General features: G+C 49.3%; 1 protein-coding gene across 3 annotated transcripts; it reads right to left on the reverse strand.

Moving 5' to 3' along the window:
- Positions 1 to 8081: 8081 nt before the first annotated feature.
- Positions 8082 to 14042, reverse strand: LAS1L (LAS1 like ribosome biogenesis factor). 3 transcript variants are annotated; one of them, XM_037045986.1, is made up of 4 exons: positions 13549 to 14031; positions 13126 to 13431; positions 9915 to 10065; positions 8082 to 8368 (listed from the first exon to the last, which is right to left on the reverse strand). In XM_037045986.1, exons 1-4 carry the CDS (start codon positions 13616 to 13618, stop codon positions 8245 to 8247), a joined length of 651 nt encoding a protein of 216 aa, XP_036901881.1. In that variant the 5' UTR covers positions 13619 to 14031; the 3' UTR covers positions 8082 to 8244. The 3 variants fall into 3 exon arrangements, with proteins under 3 accessions (XP_036901881.1, XP_036901879.1, XP_036901880.1); XM_037045984.1 differs by having other exon boundaries at positions 8084 to 8368; positions 13126 to 14027; XM_037045985.1 differs by lacking the exon at positions 8082 to 8368 and adding an exon at positions 8375 to 8467 and having other exon boundaries at positions 13126 to 14042.
- Positions 14043 to 15771: the final 1729 nt, after the last annotated feature.

Raw genomic sequence — 15771 nt, forward strand, 5'->3', positions numbered from 1 at the left:
CGGTGAACACCAAAGCTGCACTCAAGGTGGGCCTCACGGATGAGCTTTGGACCTCTGATCTATGCAGTATTCAACATCACAGGATGAAATGTCATGGAGGACAGTGCACAGCCATGCAATCCTCTCTCTCCTGCTGGCCAGTCTCTGGGCAATGAAGTCAATTAGCAGTGGAGCAAAATTTCTTTAGGAAACAAAACCAGGGGATTTTCTAGATAGGGAAAGGTAGCTCCCACAAGGGGATGCTACATCTTTTCTAATAGCTGGCTTAGTTATGCACTTCAAATACACACTCCAAGAGCGTGAACTTGCCCTTAGATAATTCTTAAATGCATTACTAAAGAAGGCAGGACTTGGGGTTGAATGGCATCATTTGCACAACTAGTAACTTGCTCAGGGTGGGAACCTTTGTAATTAAATGCCTCTAGAAAAGGCATTTTTTTTTGTTTTTTTAAAGCTGCACTAAATGAACCCCCTTTTTGAATCCATTGTATAGTTCAGCATTTTGAACCGTGACCGGCTCACTATGTCCTGAGCTGGCACTTGCTAATTTCTATGATCGTTTTTTCATGAAAGTTGAGAAGGCCCGGCTTTGGCCTTTCGTTTCTTCATGAGAAGGTGTGACACTGCCTATAAATGTTTCTTACTCTGAAACACTCCGAATGTGAGGCTGTAGTCAGGGTTGTTTCTGGTAGTTTGATAATGGCTTGCATGCTGCTTTCTGGCTTTCTGTCTCTGTCCTGATCAAAAGTGCACCTCACCCAATGTCTCTCTTCCGTCCACCACAGCTTCACATTTATGTCCTACCCTCTGATCTTCCCCTGCCCCAGCATTTTTACTGAGGTGTAAAAGTACTGTCATGTAGGTCCATAGACAGTAGCAGTTCCCACTCAAGTGCTTGCTATTCCACACACACACCATTTCATTGTTTCAACGTCTTGGATCTTCTAAATCTGTCCTATTGTGTAAATCAGGGTATTTGACAATCTTAGGGAACTCTGCTGACTCTGTGCCACTTAGTTCCCCTTCCTCCCAAAATCATCAACGGCATCACGTCTCTGCTACCTGCACAATTTACCGGGAAGCACAAGATTAATCTTGTCAGCCGCAGTTCATCTTGAACACATTCATGTGTAGTGCTCACAAAATCATATGCGCCTCCCAGTGCAGGACATCTTTTTTTAAGGCAGAATATGTAGTTCTTATTTCCTAAAGAACAATTGTCATTCCCTTTTCATAAAATGTGTCTGAACCAAAGCTGCTGGGAGCAATGCCTCAAATAACCAGAAATGACCTTTTGTTGATACAAATTGTATCTCCTTTTTTTTTCCTGACTGTATAGTAACAAATGTACAAAACTCATCTTAAGCCAGGTTTGGTACTGACTTTCCCCGTCATGTCTGTGGCACTGTGTGCCACAGGAAGGTAGCCCAGGGGTCATGAGAGAGCTTTAATTTACAAAGGGCGGTAGTAGTTCATAGACAAAGACAGTTTTTCAAGGCCTCTTTATTACAATGTGCACAGGTATTGTGTATACAGTTTCAAGCATTATATTGCAATAAGTTCTCTTTAGCCTACTCAATTGAATATGCCCTTGCAAAAGGGATTTTGTATAAAAAGTGTCAGTGTTAGTGAATCATCTGCAAGAATCTATAAGTGGAGCTGTACACTTGTGAATGCATAAATCCAGCTTGGTTTCTAGTGAAGTTTTTAGAGACACATTTTCCTTATATTGAGGTCTGCACAGCTCTCAACTTTTCCATTTTGTCTGTAATTCTAAAACAACAACTCCAAAGAAGCATGGGGTCCCCCTCACTTCCTTGATAAAGAAATCAAGCTTCCTTCCTGGGACTAAGTGGGTGTCCTTCCGGACACTTACCTCAGAGCACTCAGCAGGAGACTGCACGGTGTTTCACAAGGTTTTCAAGCAGCAGTATGTTTTGTAAGAGGTGCTTTGCGAATTTAATTCTTTCACTGAATTTCTGAACTCATGGGAAGTCTCTGCTGGTTCAGACCTTAGATTTTGTAGATTTTGTGATTCTGTTGTTGCTTCATTTCGACCTGAGGAAGTGTGACTCTGCAGTGGTGTGTTCAATCCAGCGAGCCTTTTCAAAGGCATAGAGCCGTTGCACTCTCTTACGGTGCAAGGTATGGAAGGGAGAATGACAGAGATGCCTTATGAAAATGGTCTCTGAAACTTTTCTTCAAAGTAATTCATTCTCTCTCTCTCTCTCTCTCTCCCCCCACCTCTTCCTCCTTCCCCCCTTCCCCACTACCCTCTCTGCTAGTTTCCAGGAGAATACTTTTAAATTCCATTTTTTCTATTGTAGAATAAGTGATCTTTATACAATATTCAGACATGGATATCCATTAACCTCTAGCACTGGGTTTTCTTCTAACATGAATTCATTCTAAGAGGCATGAGTTACCATTCTATCTATGCTATACAAATGCCCATTTTGAGGGCCCAGGATTTTCATACACTTCGTTTTACTCTGGGAAACAGGTCTGGAACTGCACAGGGAAAGCAATGTTAAGCTGTCCAAAGAGTCCTGCTCAGGTCGCCCCCTAACCCGTCTCTGCCTCCCCGTCATTTGCTTCTCCTCAGGCCTGACACCGAGGAGCACAGTCTTCAAATACAGTCACGATATAGTTAGTTCTCATTGGAAAGCAAACCAGTGTATTTTGGGAAAACTTGCTGGTCTAAAGTAGTCGATGCCTTTGAAAAGACTCAGCATATTCAATATCTGTCATATTGTAGCTAGCTATATACATAGGCAGATTGACTATTTTTAATCCTGGTTTGTGAATCAAGGAGCTATAGTAGTTTGCTTTATCTACTTGTGGGATTAAACAATACTGTTTAATGGTTGTAAACTCTTATAAAACCTCTTTGGGTTTTTTGTTTGACCCAAACATAATGTAAGTCTCAATGACAAAATATACAAAGCCAACCAGAGGTGAGTGAAAACATATTCTGTCCCCAATTTTGTCTGCTCCTTTAGTGCACGTGCAATGCTTTGCAATATGTTCTTCCTAGCATGAATGCGCTCTGACTACTTCATGAGGTTTTAATTTGCTTCACCTATAATAGTGATGGAAATGCTGTATCATTTACAACAATGAACTGTAATCACACTTATCTACTGAATAAACTATTTGTCTACTAACTACAAATGGCTCTGCTTCTCTAAGAGCAACATCCCCAAACACCATAGCACATACACACCAGTTCGCTCCTGAAAAAAAAGTGCATTTCTGTACTTGGGACTTGCATCTTGAGATAAGCTATAGGAGGGGGACCTCCCCAAATGGGTTCACCTGAATTTTATCATGGTAGGCATAGGCACTCCAGTCTTTGTACACTGGCATGGTTCTAAATGATGGTCCACTGGTGTTTCCCACGGGGTTCAGGCGTCCACTGGCCAGAACCAGGTGGAGGGCTCAGATCTCAGATTTATTCCTGTGAACCTATACTTTATCCCCTGGATAGCCTCAGACTCACAGAGGTGTCATCGGCTGGGCCTTAGCCAGAACATCGGAGCTAGAAGTGGCCTGGTACACCCTGCACTTCACAAAGAAGTCACTCAGGGAGTACTCAGCTGCATCAGCTCCATTAGGTTATAGGTGTGGGAACTGAGAATCCAAAGCTGAACAGGGAGTTAGTGGCAAGGCCAGGGGGGAAACCCTGGCCTCATTGCTCCAGGCCGGTGAGCCATTTATGACAGTGCTGTCTGCGTTTCCCTCGGGCCTGTCTTGAGGCTTCTACTTGCCCCACCCTGCCATTCCAGGCCGGTCTCATTGTAAAGGCAGAGGTGGCCACAGTGGCTGTGGGGGAGCCCAGCCTAGGAACCCTTTGGGGGCTGTTCGTGAATCTGAGAATCTCTTTAAGATTTTATTTATTTATTTATTTTTAGAGAAAGGAGGGAGGAAGAAAGAGGGAGAGAAACACCAGTGTGTGAGAGAAACAGGCATCTGTTGCCTTCCGCACACCACGCCCACAACCCAGGCATGTGCCCTGACTGGGGATCAAACCAGTGACCCTTTGGTTCACAGGCCGGTGCTCAACCCACTGAGGCACACCAACTGGGGCTCTTTCTTTTTTCTTTCATCATCTGTCTTCAGACTAAGAGTGCTCCTGCCTCCCCACCTTCTTCCTCTGTCTTTCCGCTTGCTGCCTTCCCACGCATTTCTCGGGCAAACTTCTGTCAGGTTCCTACTGAGTACAAAATAGGGTCTTGCTTGGCCTATACTGGCCTAGCGAGAGACCAAAGAGGAGGATATAGTTCCTGTCTTCTGGAACTGGCACTGTAGTGAAGGAATGAAGTACACTCAGAGAATTAATTAATAAATTAAGACTTTCCTTGGTGGGGAGGGAAGTATAAGGGGGATAAATGGTAACGGAAAGATACAATATAATTATTAAATAAAAAATACAAATAAAACTCTAGGTATGAGCTAAAAAATTCCTCTCCTTACTCTAGAATTCTACACCTGAAACTTATAGAATGTTATTTTCTACACCTGAAACTTTATAATGTTATTAACCAATGTTACCCTAACACACAAGTGGCAAACACAAGGCCTGAGGGCTGAATCTGGCCCTCCACCTGGTTTTATCCACTCAGCACTCTGTTTCTACCCTGCTGCAGCACCAAGCTCTCGCTTCACTGTTGAGTAGTTACATTTATACAGTCCTAACATTACATCCGGCCCTTTGAGGGCAACCGCGAGGCTGATGTGGCCCCTGGTGAAAATGAGTTTGACACCCCTGCCCTGATACATTTAATTCATTTACAAAGGAGGGCAGTGGCAGCATGAGGGTAGGGGAAATGATAAAAAGAGTTAGAATTCTAAGGAGGGACAATTCAACTTTCAATGCTTCTCCTTAATCGTGGGTGGAAACTCAACTCATCCAACCATATCCCTCTCTAGCTTACATTACCTCTCTGGCCACGGAACCTCTATTTCCTTCACATGAGCTATGTTCCAATCATCATGGACCCTTTGCAGGTGCCCCAACATGCCCTGCTCTTTCTTATCCCCTCCAGACTTTTACATTCCTTCTAGTCCTTGTTGTGACAAGCATTCACTCTGAAGACACATTACTAAGGTCACCTCCTTGATTAAGCGGTCTCACCTCCTGGTCCATACATTGTTAGTCACCCCCCACCTAGTGGGTGTTGCAGGCATCTTGAACAGTACCTCTGTTTAAAAGTGCTTGTCACACCGTTATAATTACGTTGACACAGCAGACTTCCCCACAAAGCTGGAGTTCCTTTGGGGCAGGAATCACGAAGGGGTGACTCTCAATTACTGTTATTGAATAATAGTATCATCTATGCTCCTTGCCTTTGACTCCCAACCCTGTTCCCAATTAAATGCGTGCAGCTGAAAGACTTTCTAATCAGTCTCTGATCTCCAGTCAGAAGGAAAAGATCCAAGGGCATTGGACTGGGGCTGCTTCCTGCCCGGTCCTCCCCTGAACCCTTCCCTCATCCCAACTGCCACCTGAAAGAGCCCCCCAGGAACCTGGCCCCGCAAAACCCATGTTTCAGGACGCTTCCAGCCAACAGTGACCTTTGCCTCTTACTGTCCCTGGACCTGGAGTACCAATGAACTCAGCGATCGTGCTCCTAATTTTTCAGTTTCTGAGGACCGGAAAAAGCCCTCGGTCCAAGGTTTGTGGACACCTGAATCCTGAGAACAAGGCCAACTCCGGCAGGAATTCACATCACTCATACACACAAAGCACGATACGCTTTACAGAGCACTTCCCCATGTTATCATGTTTGATGCTTCCAAGCCTATGAAGCAAATATCCTCCTACAAAGGAACAAATGGCCATGATTTACCCAAGGTTGCTCTCGTTCAGGGCAGGAGCTTTCTGGGAGCGGGTCTCTGGATAGCTTTCTCCTCTATGCCAGTGCATCTCAAACGTGACTGATGGATGTCAGGTGACATCCATCAGTCACTTGAAGAGCTTGTTAAACAATTTGCTGCCCACCCTCAACCTGATTCAAGTCAGGAGTGGGGTCCAACATTTGCAATTCTACCAAGTACCCAGGTGGTGCTGCTTTTGTGAGAAATGTGGCCCACACGAAGCTATTAACTTGTTCTGTGTCCTTAGGCTAACCCCTTCCCTTTTTTATAGGCCTCAGTGTTTCAGTACCTGAAATGAGGCAGCTAGGTTAAAACTAGGATTTCCAACCCTTTTTTTAAAAAGATTTTATTTATTTCTGGAGGGGAAGGGGAGGAGAGAGGGAGAGAAATATCAATGTATGGTTGCCTCTCGTGAGTCCCCTGTCAGGAACTGGCCAGCAACCCAAGCATGTGCCCCGACTGGGAATCGAACTGGCAACCCTCTGGTTCCCAGGCCAGCACTCAATCCACTGAGCCACTCCAGCCAGGGCAGATTTCCAAACTTATTTAGCAGAAAAACCAACTTAGCAAGAAATTGAAAAATCCTATGTAGGATTCAACAGAGGAAATGCAGGCTACTCTGGAGAAGTGGCAGAAGGGAACTGAGAAGAGCTTGCAGCACCCATCTTGTCACAGAGCAGGCGCCAAGCTGTCTCCCAGAGTACTTTCGCAAACCTCTTGACTAGATGTGGTGCAGATTTTCTTTGAGGGCTCCTTTCACTCTGACATTTCAGGACACAATAACACAGCATTTGTCATTCCAGCAGGACAGGGAAGAGTTGGACAAACACTGACTTTAATCTGTGCAGGAGACTGCTGGGGTCCTGGTCCCCTTTCACAAGTGGTCCGGATCTGTGGACCAGCTCTAGAAAAATGATTATAGATGCATACTTACAAAGATGTTCAGAATATCCTTTAAAAGGTGTTAGGGACTCCCCAGAGGTCCTAACTCAAGTTAAAACCCTTGACCGCGGGTTCTGGCATAACATTTCTACTAAATTCTTTCTTGGTGTTTCACAGCATAAGCCAGAGGTGGCAAACATAAGGCTCACGGGCCAAATTTGGCCCTCCACCTTGTTTCTCCCTGGCAGCAGCACCCAGCTCTCATGTAACAGTTAAGGAGTAGTTACAGTTATACAGTCCCTAAAGTTATGTTGGGCCCTTTGAAGGCAACCACGAGGCTGATGTGGCCCCCAGTGAAAATGAGTGTGACACCCCTGGCAAAAGCCCTTTCCGTCATTCCTTGGCTCAGCCATTTCTTGGGCCAGCTTCCTGGCTGCAATGTTGCCTGGTTCTGTCCCTTGCTCCACTCCTCAGGGTCCAAACTTGGCCCCACAGAGATGCCCACTGTCTTGCCCAGCTGATTCCTGTCTCCAGCGTGGGGGCTGGAGAAGCTGTACCCAGATTTGGCCTTGATCAACTACCATCTTGGAAATACCACCCTGAGAAAAACCAAGAGCTTGTGGTGGCATACCAGAGGCCCCTAAGGCACTTATTGGTGACTTTGTCCTTTCTCACCAGGCAGAGGGTTCTGAGGGGTGAGAACATGGATTATTCATTTATCCATGTGTGTTGGCAGCTCAGGGCTGACACCGGGTAGGCACTGTAAGTATCTAAGGGAATTGGGTGCTTGTGGAGGAGCTCTGGGCCAGTTGCTAAGGCAGCTCCGGCTTTAGTGCGCTCCACAGGGAAGTCCACTCTCTCTTTTCTAGGCCAAAGGAGAGGGAAAGGAACGAACAAAAGATTCTCTCACTTTCAACTGCTGTCCAGTGAGGGCAGGCAGGGAAATGAGTCAGAAGCCTGCTGGGGAGCATCAGAAAGGTGTGGGTATTCCCACAGTCAGGGAGGTTCTGAGCAGATTCCCCTGCTGCTGGCTGGGCTGTGTGTCCAGCAGTGCTCTCTTCTGGGGCTTCATGCTTCCTGGTGAGCTGGCCCCAAACTAACAGGTGAGGCGAGCAAACGTGGTTTGAGTCAGGAAGAAGCAATGAGCAGAGACTGCGGATGGAAACAATCAGGGGCAGCGGGCCCAACGGGCCTCAGGACCCAGCTCCCGCTCAAGACCCCACTATGATTTCACCTTCTCTGGAGCCCCCAGAATAAACAGAGAAGAACCATGGTGAGTGCACCCCAGCACACACATGATTTCAAAAACACAAAAACAACAGTGGCTTGTTTATTGTATTTCAAAACAAACAAAAAAAAACAAACAAAACCAATAAAAATAACATTGGGGTGAACACTGAACTGATGTGGCTGACAAGGGTTGGCTTCTGGGCGGTTTTGGGGAACATCAGGTGCAACAGGAGAGGGGGACGAAGGTGGATATCAGAAGAGCTGCAGACCAGTTTTGAGCCCATGCAGCTGGCCCTGGCTCCAGAGAAGGCCCTCCAGGTCGTTGCTGCCGTTGCTACAGTTGCCATCGCCGATGCCACAGGTCAGGGCCAGGGTGCTATGGAGAGGGGGGGCAGTCAGGGAAGGACGCAGGCTCTGGAAGGGCTAAGAGCGCTTGCCTGGGTGTCTGTGGGAAGAACCCACCGTTCTGCTTGGCCTTACAAAGAAGAGATTAGAGCAAATCTGAGAAACCACTTCTGAGGGCCTCCAGCGAGGGCTCTGCCCTCCCCTTCCTGGTGAGGAAGGGGAGAAACAGAACTTTTCAAGTGAAACTTTATGCAGAGCCCCGGTATGTAAACCAGATCTTGGTTGAGAGACAGAGGGGTCCTACATGACCCCGCCCACAGGAAGACACTGACAGTGGCTGCCCCAAAAGAACCCCAAGCTGGATCCCTTCCACTTCCAAGAGCCAGTGAAGGAGCCCTGAGGCCAGGTGTGGGCAGCAGGACAAGGCGCAGCTTCCCAGCCAGGATTTCAACTTTGCTCTAGGGAGACAATGTGCCCACCATGTCCCTGGCCCTGCTCAGAATATTGTTGTTGCCCCCCCCCCCGCCCTACTGCCACTTTCTGTAGGTCAAAGGACCTTCTAGGTAGATGAGGATGACAGCTCAGAGTGAAGCTCCCCTCAGACAGGCCTATGCTTACACTACAGCTTCTGAGAAAAACCTTTACGGGTGATACAGTCCCATCCCCTCCCATTACCCACCAATTTACAGCCCAGGGACCTCAGGCTCAGAGATGAAAAGGGACTTGCCCAAGGCAGAAAGCCAAACTGAGGGGTGAGATGCAGGAGCTGGGCCAACCTAGCTTCATTCTGGAATTAGCTCCACCAGCCCATACTTCACCCTTGATACCTGGGGGTTCGTCAAGCCAGTCTCACCAAGGGGACAGGAGCCGATGTGTAGGCTCCACATACAACTACACACCACCTGGCTTCCCCAGCTGCCTCCTCCCTTCCCATCTTTGAGAGGCCTGCTGTGTCCCAGCCTTGGACAGCCAGTTCATGGCACTGCCTTGGGCCTGGCTGGCTGCTGGCCTCTCAGTTCTACAGCCCTCTCCCTGAATGTCCAGTGCCCCTCAGCAGGGGCTACCTGGTTCCCGTCTCCTTGATGACCCCAGAGCTCCCAGGCCTGCAACACAGAGGCAAGTTTCACAGGGGAGAGTGAAGCTGTGCGCAGGCCTTGCTACCAAGATGTCCAGACAGTGTGGGGAGGCCTACTGATTACGTACTCCTTGTGCCTTTGGACAAATCCCTTCCCTCTTGACCTTCTGGGAGTGGTGGACCCTTCAGAGAACCTGTTGAAAGCTATGGAACTCTCTCCTCCCAGAATGCACACACACACACACACTCACACATGCACAAACACTGGATGCCAAGCCAGTTCTATGTGGCAGCCTTGAGGGCTGCCCCCAGTAGGGGCTGGGGGGAGCCGCTGCAAAGGCCCAGCCAGGGACTGGAACTTAACTTCACTCATTTCAGCCCTGACTGGGGAAAGCTATGTCCCCCACCCACCCTACTTTGTGTTCTGCCTGTCCCTCCGGTCCTCCTCCCTCCACAGGAGGTAGAGAAAGGGCTGAGAAATCCTGCTGCAGTGGGCACTCACCCCATCTTGCATGTTGGAGGTTCCAGCCGTTGCTCTAGCACAGGCTGGTCCAAAAGATACATGGTCTCATAATTCTCCACCATAAGCTCTGCTGGGTCCTCGGTCTGACCGGGCATGAGGCCTAAGGGGAAGTTGGCCCACCGCACGTCTTCTGTAAAGCAGAGTGAGTGACAGAGGGTTGATTAGTGAGTTCTCACACCTGTGCACGGGCCTGCCTCCCTGGTCTACCCACCATGTCACTGAGCGCACTTGGCACGGGCTCTGCATGTCCAGCCTCATTCGTCTCTGCAACGTTTCTCCCGTGCTCCTCTCTCAGCTAAGAACCCCCTCCACCCTGCCACACCCCCATATAACCTTTAAGGCCCCTTTTTCTCTGTGCATTCACACATACACCCCACCCACCCTCAGCACCTTCACGCCGTGCACAGAACTACAGACACTTTTGTTCCCCTCCATTCTTCTCCCACGTCTGCACACGTGTCCCTGCACCAACACGGACAACATCTTCAGACCTGGGTGTGTCACTACATAAACTCCTCACCCTCACCAATTTCCACACGCATATATGTCCTAGAAAGTCTACGTGCCCCAAATTGCCACGTCACCTCCTCCCCAAATGCACAGACACCTCAGAGTATGTGTGCCATAGCACGGTAAATGTGTCACACCAGAGGTTTTGTTATCATATCCAATGCATTAGTGGCTGCAGGAATCTTTCCTCCAAGAAGTATGGGCAGAAGGCAAAGTGACAACATCCACGCCACTGATCCCAGAAACCACAGCTAAGAAACACGAGCAGTCAAGCATTTGTTTGCACAGTGAGCTCTCTCTGGCACACTCCTCACTCTAGTTAGCAAGGCTGGGATATGGGGCACAGTCCCAGCGAGGTGCTGCAGCCATCTACTCCTGGGCTTCCTTGTGGCTCAACTTGTAGATCTTGGTGGGTCTATCCATGTGGGTGAGAGTAGGGGTGAACTGCAGTTCTTCCCCACTGTGGACCCTCAGATCACTGTTAGGCTGGTCCTCTCCACAGTTCTTATGGGATGACACATACAAAGACATCAAAGCAAAGACATACGGGTTCCTCATCCCATAGATGCCTGTGGAAAAGGCACTGCAGAGGTGCACACGAACTCCCTGACATGTTTGAAGGCCACGCCACTTCTTAATACCCTTGGCTTGTGAGACTGACACACCAGCTGAGCATGAACTCCCTCTCCGACACAGTATGGTCCCCCTTCTCCCAGCTGCACACTCAAACAACATCCCTTCTCTGGGAGGGGCCATGTCACTGCACGCCCCGGCCCCCATGGCCACCTAAGTACCACAAACACGAAGACCAAGTCCTCCGTTCAACGAACGTTCCGTTTCACACCCTGCCTCCTACATGTCTCATTCACAGGCACAAAACCCAGACATCTCAATGTCACTGCATCCCCACAAGTGTAGGCGCACAGAGGAAGCAACAGCAAAGGGCAGAGGGAAAGGATTTAATGTCTTCGCCTTTCCATGTTCCCAAACCACAGACACTCCAGACCTGACAGTGGACTACGTCAGGCACCCCCTGTCCTCGGCTCTGGCATTTAAACACTGTCCACACACCATTATATTGAAATGCCCATCCTAACTTCACACCAGTACATCCGGTGTTTTCAAGTGAAGCCCTTCATAGTGAGCTTCTGCAAGTAGATCCACTTTCTGGCCTTCTGTGTTTCCCTGGCATCCAAAGAATTCTCCCTGTCGTCATGCCCTTAGCATTCTGGAGGTGCCAACCCAGCATTACCTTTTTATGTTACCTGTACAAGCTATTTCCCTGCCTGCCTATTTATTTCGCCAGGCCTGGCTCTTTTATAGGAGGGCATTGGTGCCTGTCTTGATACCCGGCATTGCCCTGTGCGCACAAAGACACCTTTGCCCACAGGGACCCTGCCCCCAAGTCACTGACCTGACCTTCCTTCCTCCCTGCCACTAACATCCCCAACCCTGCCTCCATCACTTGCCCCTACCTCTGTAGCCTGACAGCCTCGCACATGCTCCTTCAGGGACAGCGTGGACACCCCCACCTCATCGCCATACGTGACTACGTGTGTGTGTATACCCAGGTGCACGGACAACTTCACAATGATCTCTTTTCACAGCCCCTTCTTCTCTCAGACACATGCACACACTGCCTGGGCCCATGCCACCCTCTGCTCACTTCCAATATTGACAAATACCCACAAACACAGACCTCCTTGCCCTAAGGTGTTTCTGTCACTGTGCCTTGGTTTGTCTACCACGTGCAGGCACACACCTGATCACACACACAGATGTAAATGTCTTCCTTCACCCCCTAGCACTCAGAGCCTTCATGCCCCCACCCTTCTACACACATCCACACAAGGCCAAAGTCTCCACCTATCCCCTCAGCTCCTTCACCCCCCCACTCAGGCTCCACCACACAGGCTGTACTCCATACTGAAGCATGGGTGCATACACATGTGCCCATGAGTGCGCACCAGACTATTCGTTCCTTCGGGGTCTCCCTGCCTTAAGGTTCCTGCTCCCCAACCTAAATGAGGGCAATCAAATGACCACCCTCAGGAGGATCAGATTCACATCCCCCCAGTTTCTTATCACATAACTGTCCCTGTTCTCTGCCAGCTTCCATCTCACTAACTTGTACATTCACCTAAAAACCACATCACTCCCTATTCTCACTATTCTGATCTCACTTCCACTTCCTCTGACTGAATGCCCCTGGGCTCCTCCTTTCTCAGACACACAGCAACATCCTATCTCATCACCATCCCGCCTCACTGTGTACATACACATACACGTATACACAAAAAGCACTCCTTTGTCTCTGTGCCCAGCATAACTGCACGTGAGGAGCACATGCAGAATGAGACATCTACCTACCCGCTACCTCTCTCTTTCTCCTCTGTGTGGCGGCACAGGGCCCACACCCACACCATCCCCTCTAAATGTGCTCTCTGCACGAAGGAGCCAACAGCAGGACAGCGCTCAGGTCCCTGGCACTTATGTGCTTTGGGCTAAGGGACAGGGAAGCCAGCCATCAAGCGTATTACTAGGCTGCCTCCCATATGCTACCTCTTGCTACCTTGCATTTCTCTGCTACTTTCCATCCTTTTGTAAGATGGAAAAATGGCTCAGGAGGCAGCCTGAGAGCACAGATGGGTGGGGAGAGAGCTGGTATCAAGCTTCTTACCTGAGCTCACTTGCCACGGAGAGCCCTGCAAAGCTTCTCTTTTCTGGGCCAGGACCCTGGCACTCTCGGCACTGGGCGACGACTCCACCAGAGAGAGAATCCCCACCTCCATTCTGTCATCCTCCTCCTCATCTTCATCGTCTTCATCATCTTCGTCATCTTCATCTTCTTCTTCCTCCCACTTCCCTTGGTCAACATTCTTCTCTTCCTCCTCTTCTACCTGGTCTTCCATGACCTCTTTCTCCTCCTCCTCATGTTTATTGATGCTGTGAAGGCTGTCCTTCTCCTCCTGCTGCTGGTCTGCTCCTGCAGGCCCGCAGAGGGAGGTAGCTGGTTTGAGGCTCCAATACAGGCTGTCTAGTGTGTACGCAGACTTTGCAACGGGGGAGGCCTCTGCGCCCTCCTGCACCAAGTTGTTTTTACCATTCTGGGTATAGATGGAACAGATGCGCAGCAGCTTCTTCTGCTCCTCATCCGGCAGGACCTGCCCCATGGCTTTGAAGATGCTGCCACAAGGGAGGGATGGGGGGGAAAAAGATTCACAATCTCAAGTCGCAACATACTCACCACACTACACTTTGAACTTGGTCTCTGAACTTCCAGACCTGCCTCTGAAAGGCTATTCGGTGGAGCAGATGGAACACACCAGCAAGATCATGGATCCCAGACAAGCTCTGGGATTCATCTGTGGCTCACTTTCATTCTCAGTAAAATGGGGACAATAATGGCACCTAACGGAATGCCTGGCACAGTGCCTGGCACATGCTCACTGTGCAATAAACGACAGCTCATATTAATCTGTAATGAAACACTACATAAATACACAAACGAGACAGTAAGCCTACAGGGCTGGACATGAGAATGGCAGATTCTCTGCCCCAGCTGAGCAATCTGTCCTGAGCTTCCAAGACATGCCTGGACGCATGCTGGGCTTCTTCTGAGTGGAGCACAAGTGTGATCCCTTTCTGGGAACAACTACAGCCCAGGCTGGAATGGATGAAAAGAAAAAAAGCAATAGTTGACAAGACAACACAGGATGCAAGAAGGATGTCAGGTGGGCACTGAGGACCTTGAGCACTACCGGAGCTGGGGGAGGGAGAAAGCACAAGGACAGCAGGAGAGATCGAGGGAGGTCTTGGTGCGTGTGGAGACAAGAGCAAGCACACTGTGCTGTGAATGCCTGCTGAGACCAGCCCGGTCCAGGGGAAGGGCTGTGCTCAGGAGCCATGGGAGGAAGAACAGGCTGCAAAGGTTAAATGTGTGTGTTGGGCGGAAGGGTCACAGGGTGACTGAGCACAGGTACAAGGTGTGCCTCTGAAGATGGCCATGGTGCCTGTGAGGAGGACGGCCACGTGGACGGTGGCCTGGATGTGGCAGCCTGGAGGCAGGGAGACCAGGGACAGTCAGTCCATGAGGGCTGACATAAGACCTCGGCAGTGCAGATGAGAGGGAGATAAGCTGTGACAGAGGGCAGCACTGGATGAACAGAGGGCAGCAGTCTTGCAGAGCAGAGTTAAAGATGAGGACACAATGGGGCACACAACAGATGGCACTCACAGCAAAACCACCAACAGATACAGACCCCTGGGAAAGGAGAGGGTGAACACGACCTGCAGAATCTGGAGTAGAACCAGGCACCTAGCAGGCACCTGCTCACTGCTGGAGGAAGGGTGGGCGCACAGATGCATGGTTTCTTCCAGGTGTGTTAACTTTGGCCTGTGGGCCATTCTTGGAGGGGTCATATGTTCCAAGGGGGCTGTTTTCTCTGTGCGCCCTACAGGCACACTGGCCACATCTGAGTGATCTCTGGTCACTGGTTGCAGGGAGCAGGGCTGGGGGCTAGAGACTCTACTGGCAGACTGGGACACCCTCCCTGTAGGGCTAATTTCCTATGCCAACAGGACACTGGCTCAAGTTGCATTGATATTGGCCGGCTGGGGGAAGCTCTTGAAAAGCTTGCAGCTTTATTAGAGGAAAAGCCAGAGAGAAACTCTCCTCCCTCTCACTGTGGTCCATTAGTATGATGAATGATAAATATCCCTAGGCATTTGATATTGGCGCGACGCCATATTGCTGCTGCTTATTACGACCCATGTGCTATCTTGAACTGTCTCGTCTGCCCACTAAAGTGCAGGGTGATGTGAATCTTAAATGCACCTCTGTCCTCGGGTTTGTCGGGTCACAGGTGAGGTTCATGAAAAGAAGGTGCATTTTGCATTTGTAAGACCTATGCCCAAATCCTCGCCCCACCATCAACAAACCATGTGACTTCTGGATAAGTCACTTTGCTCCTCCTAGCCTCAGTCTCTCTCTTATCTGTCAAATATGGATATTATTCCTCTGTCTTCCAAGACTGCTGTGTCAAATGACATAACTTCTACTGGAAACACAGCACACCTGACATTTAATGCCTGTGCTAGCTTTTATTTTTCCCCAGAGGAAAACAAAAGCCACGTTTTGTGTGTGCCTAACACATGCTTTTGGCAATAGTGCCATCTAGTGGAACACTGTAGAAAGAGCATAGGAGTAAGGACAGGATATCTGGATTTTGACCTCAGCTCTGACTTGCTGAACTTGCTATCCACTTGAGACAACATCCGACTACATCCCGTTTCCAAATCTGTGTAATGGGGTGATTCAGACTAG

Source organism: Sturnira hondurensis, unplaced genomic scaffold, assembly GCF_014824575.4.
Source record: "Sturnira hondurensis isolate 20B ecotype Veracruz unplaced genomic scaffold, ASM1482457v3 Scaffold0004711, whole genome shotgun sequence".
Taxonomy (NCBI): Eukaryota; Metazoa; Chordata; class Mammalia; order Chiroptera; family Phyllostomidae; genus Sturnira; species Sturnira hondurensis.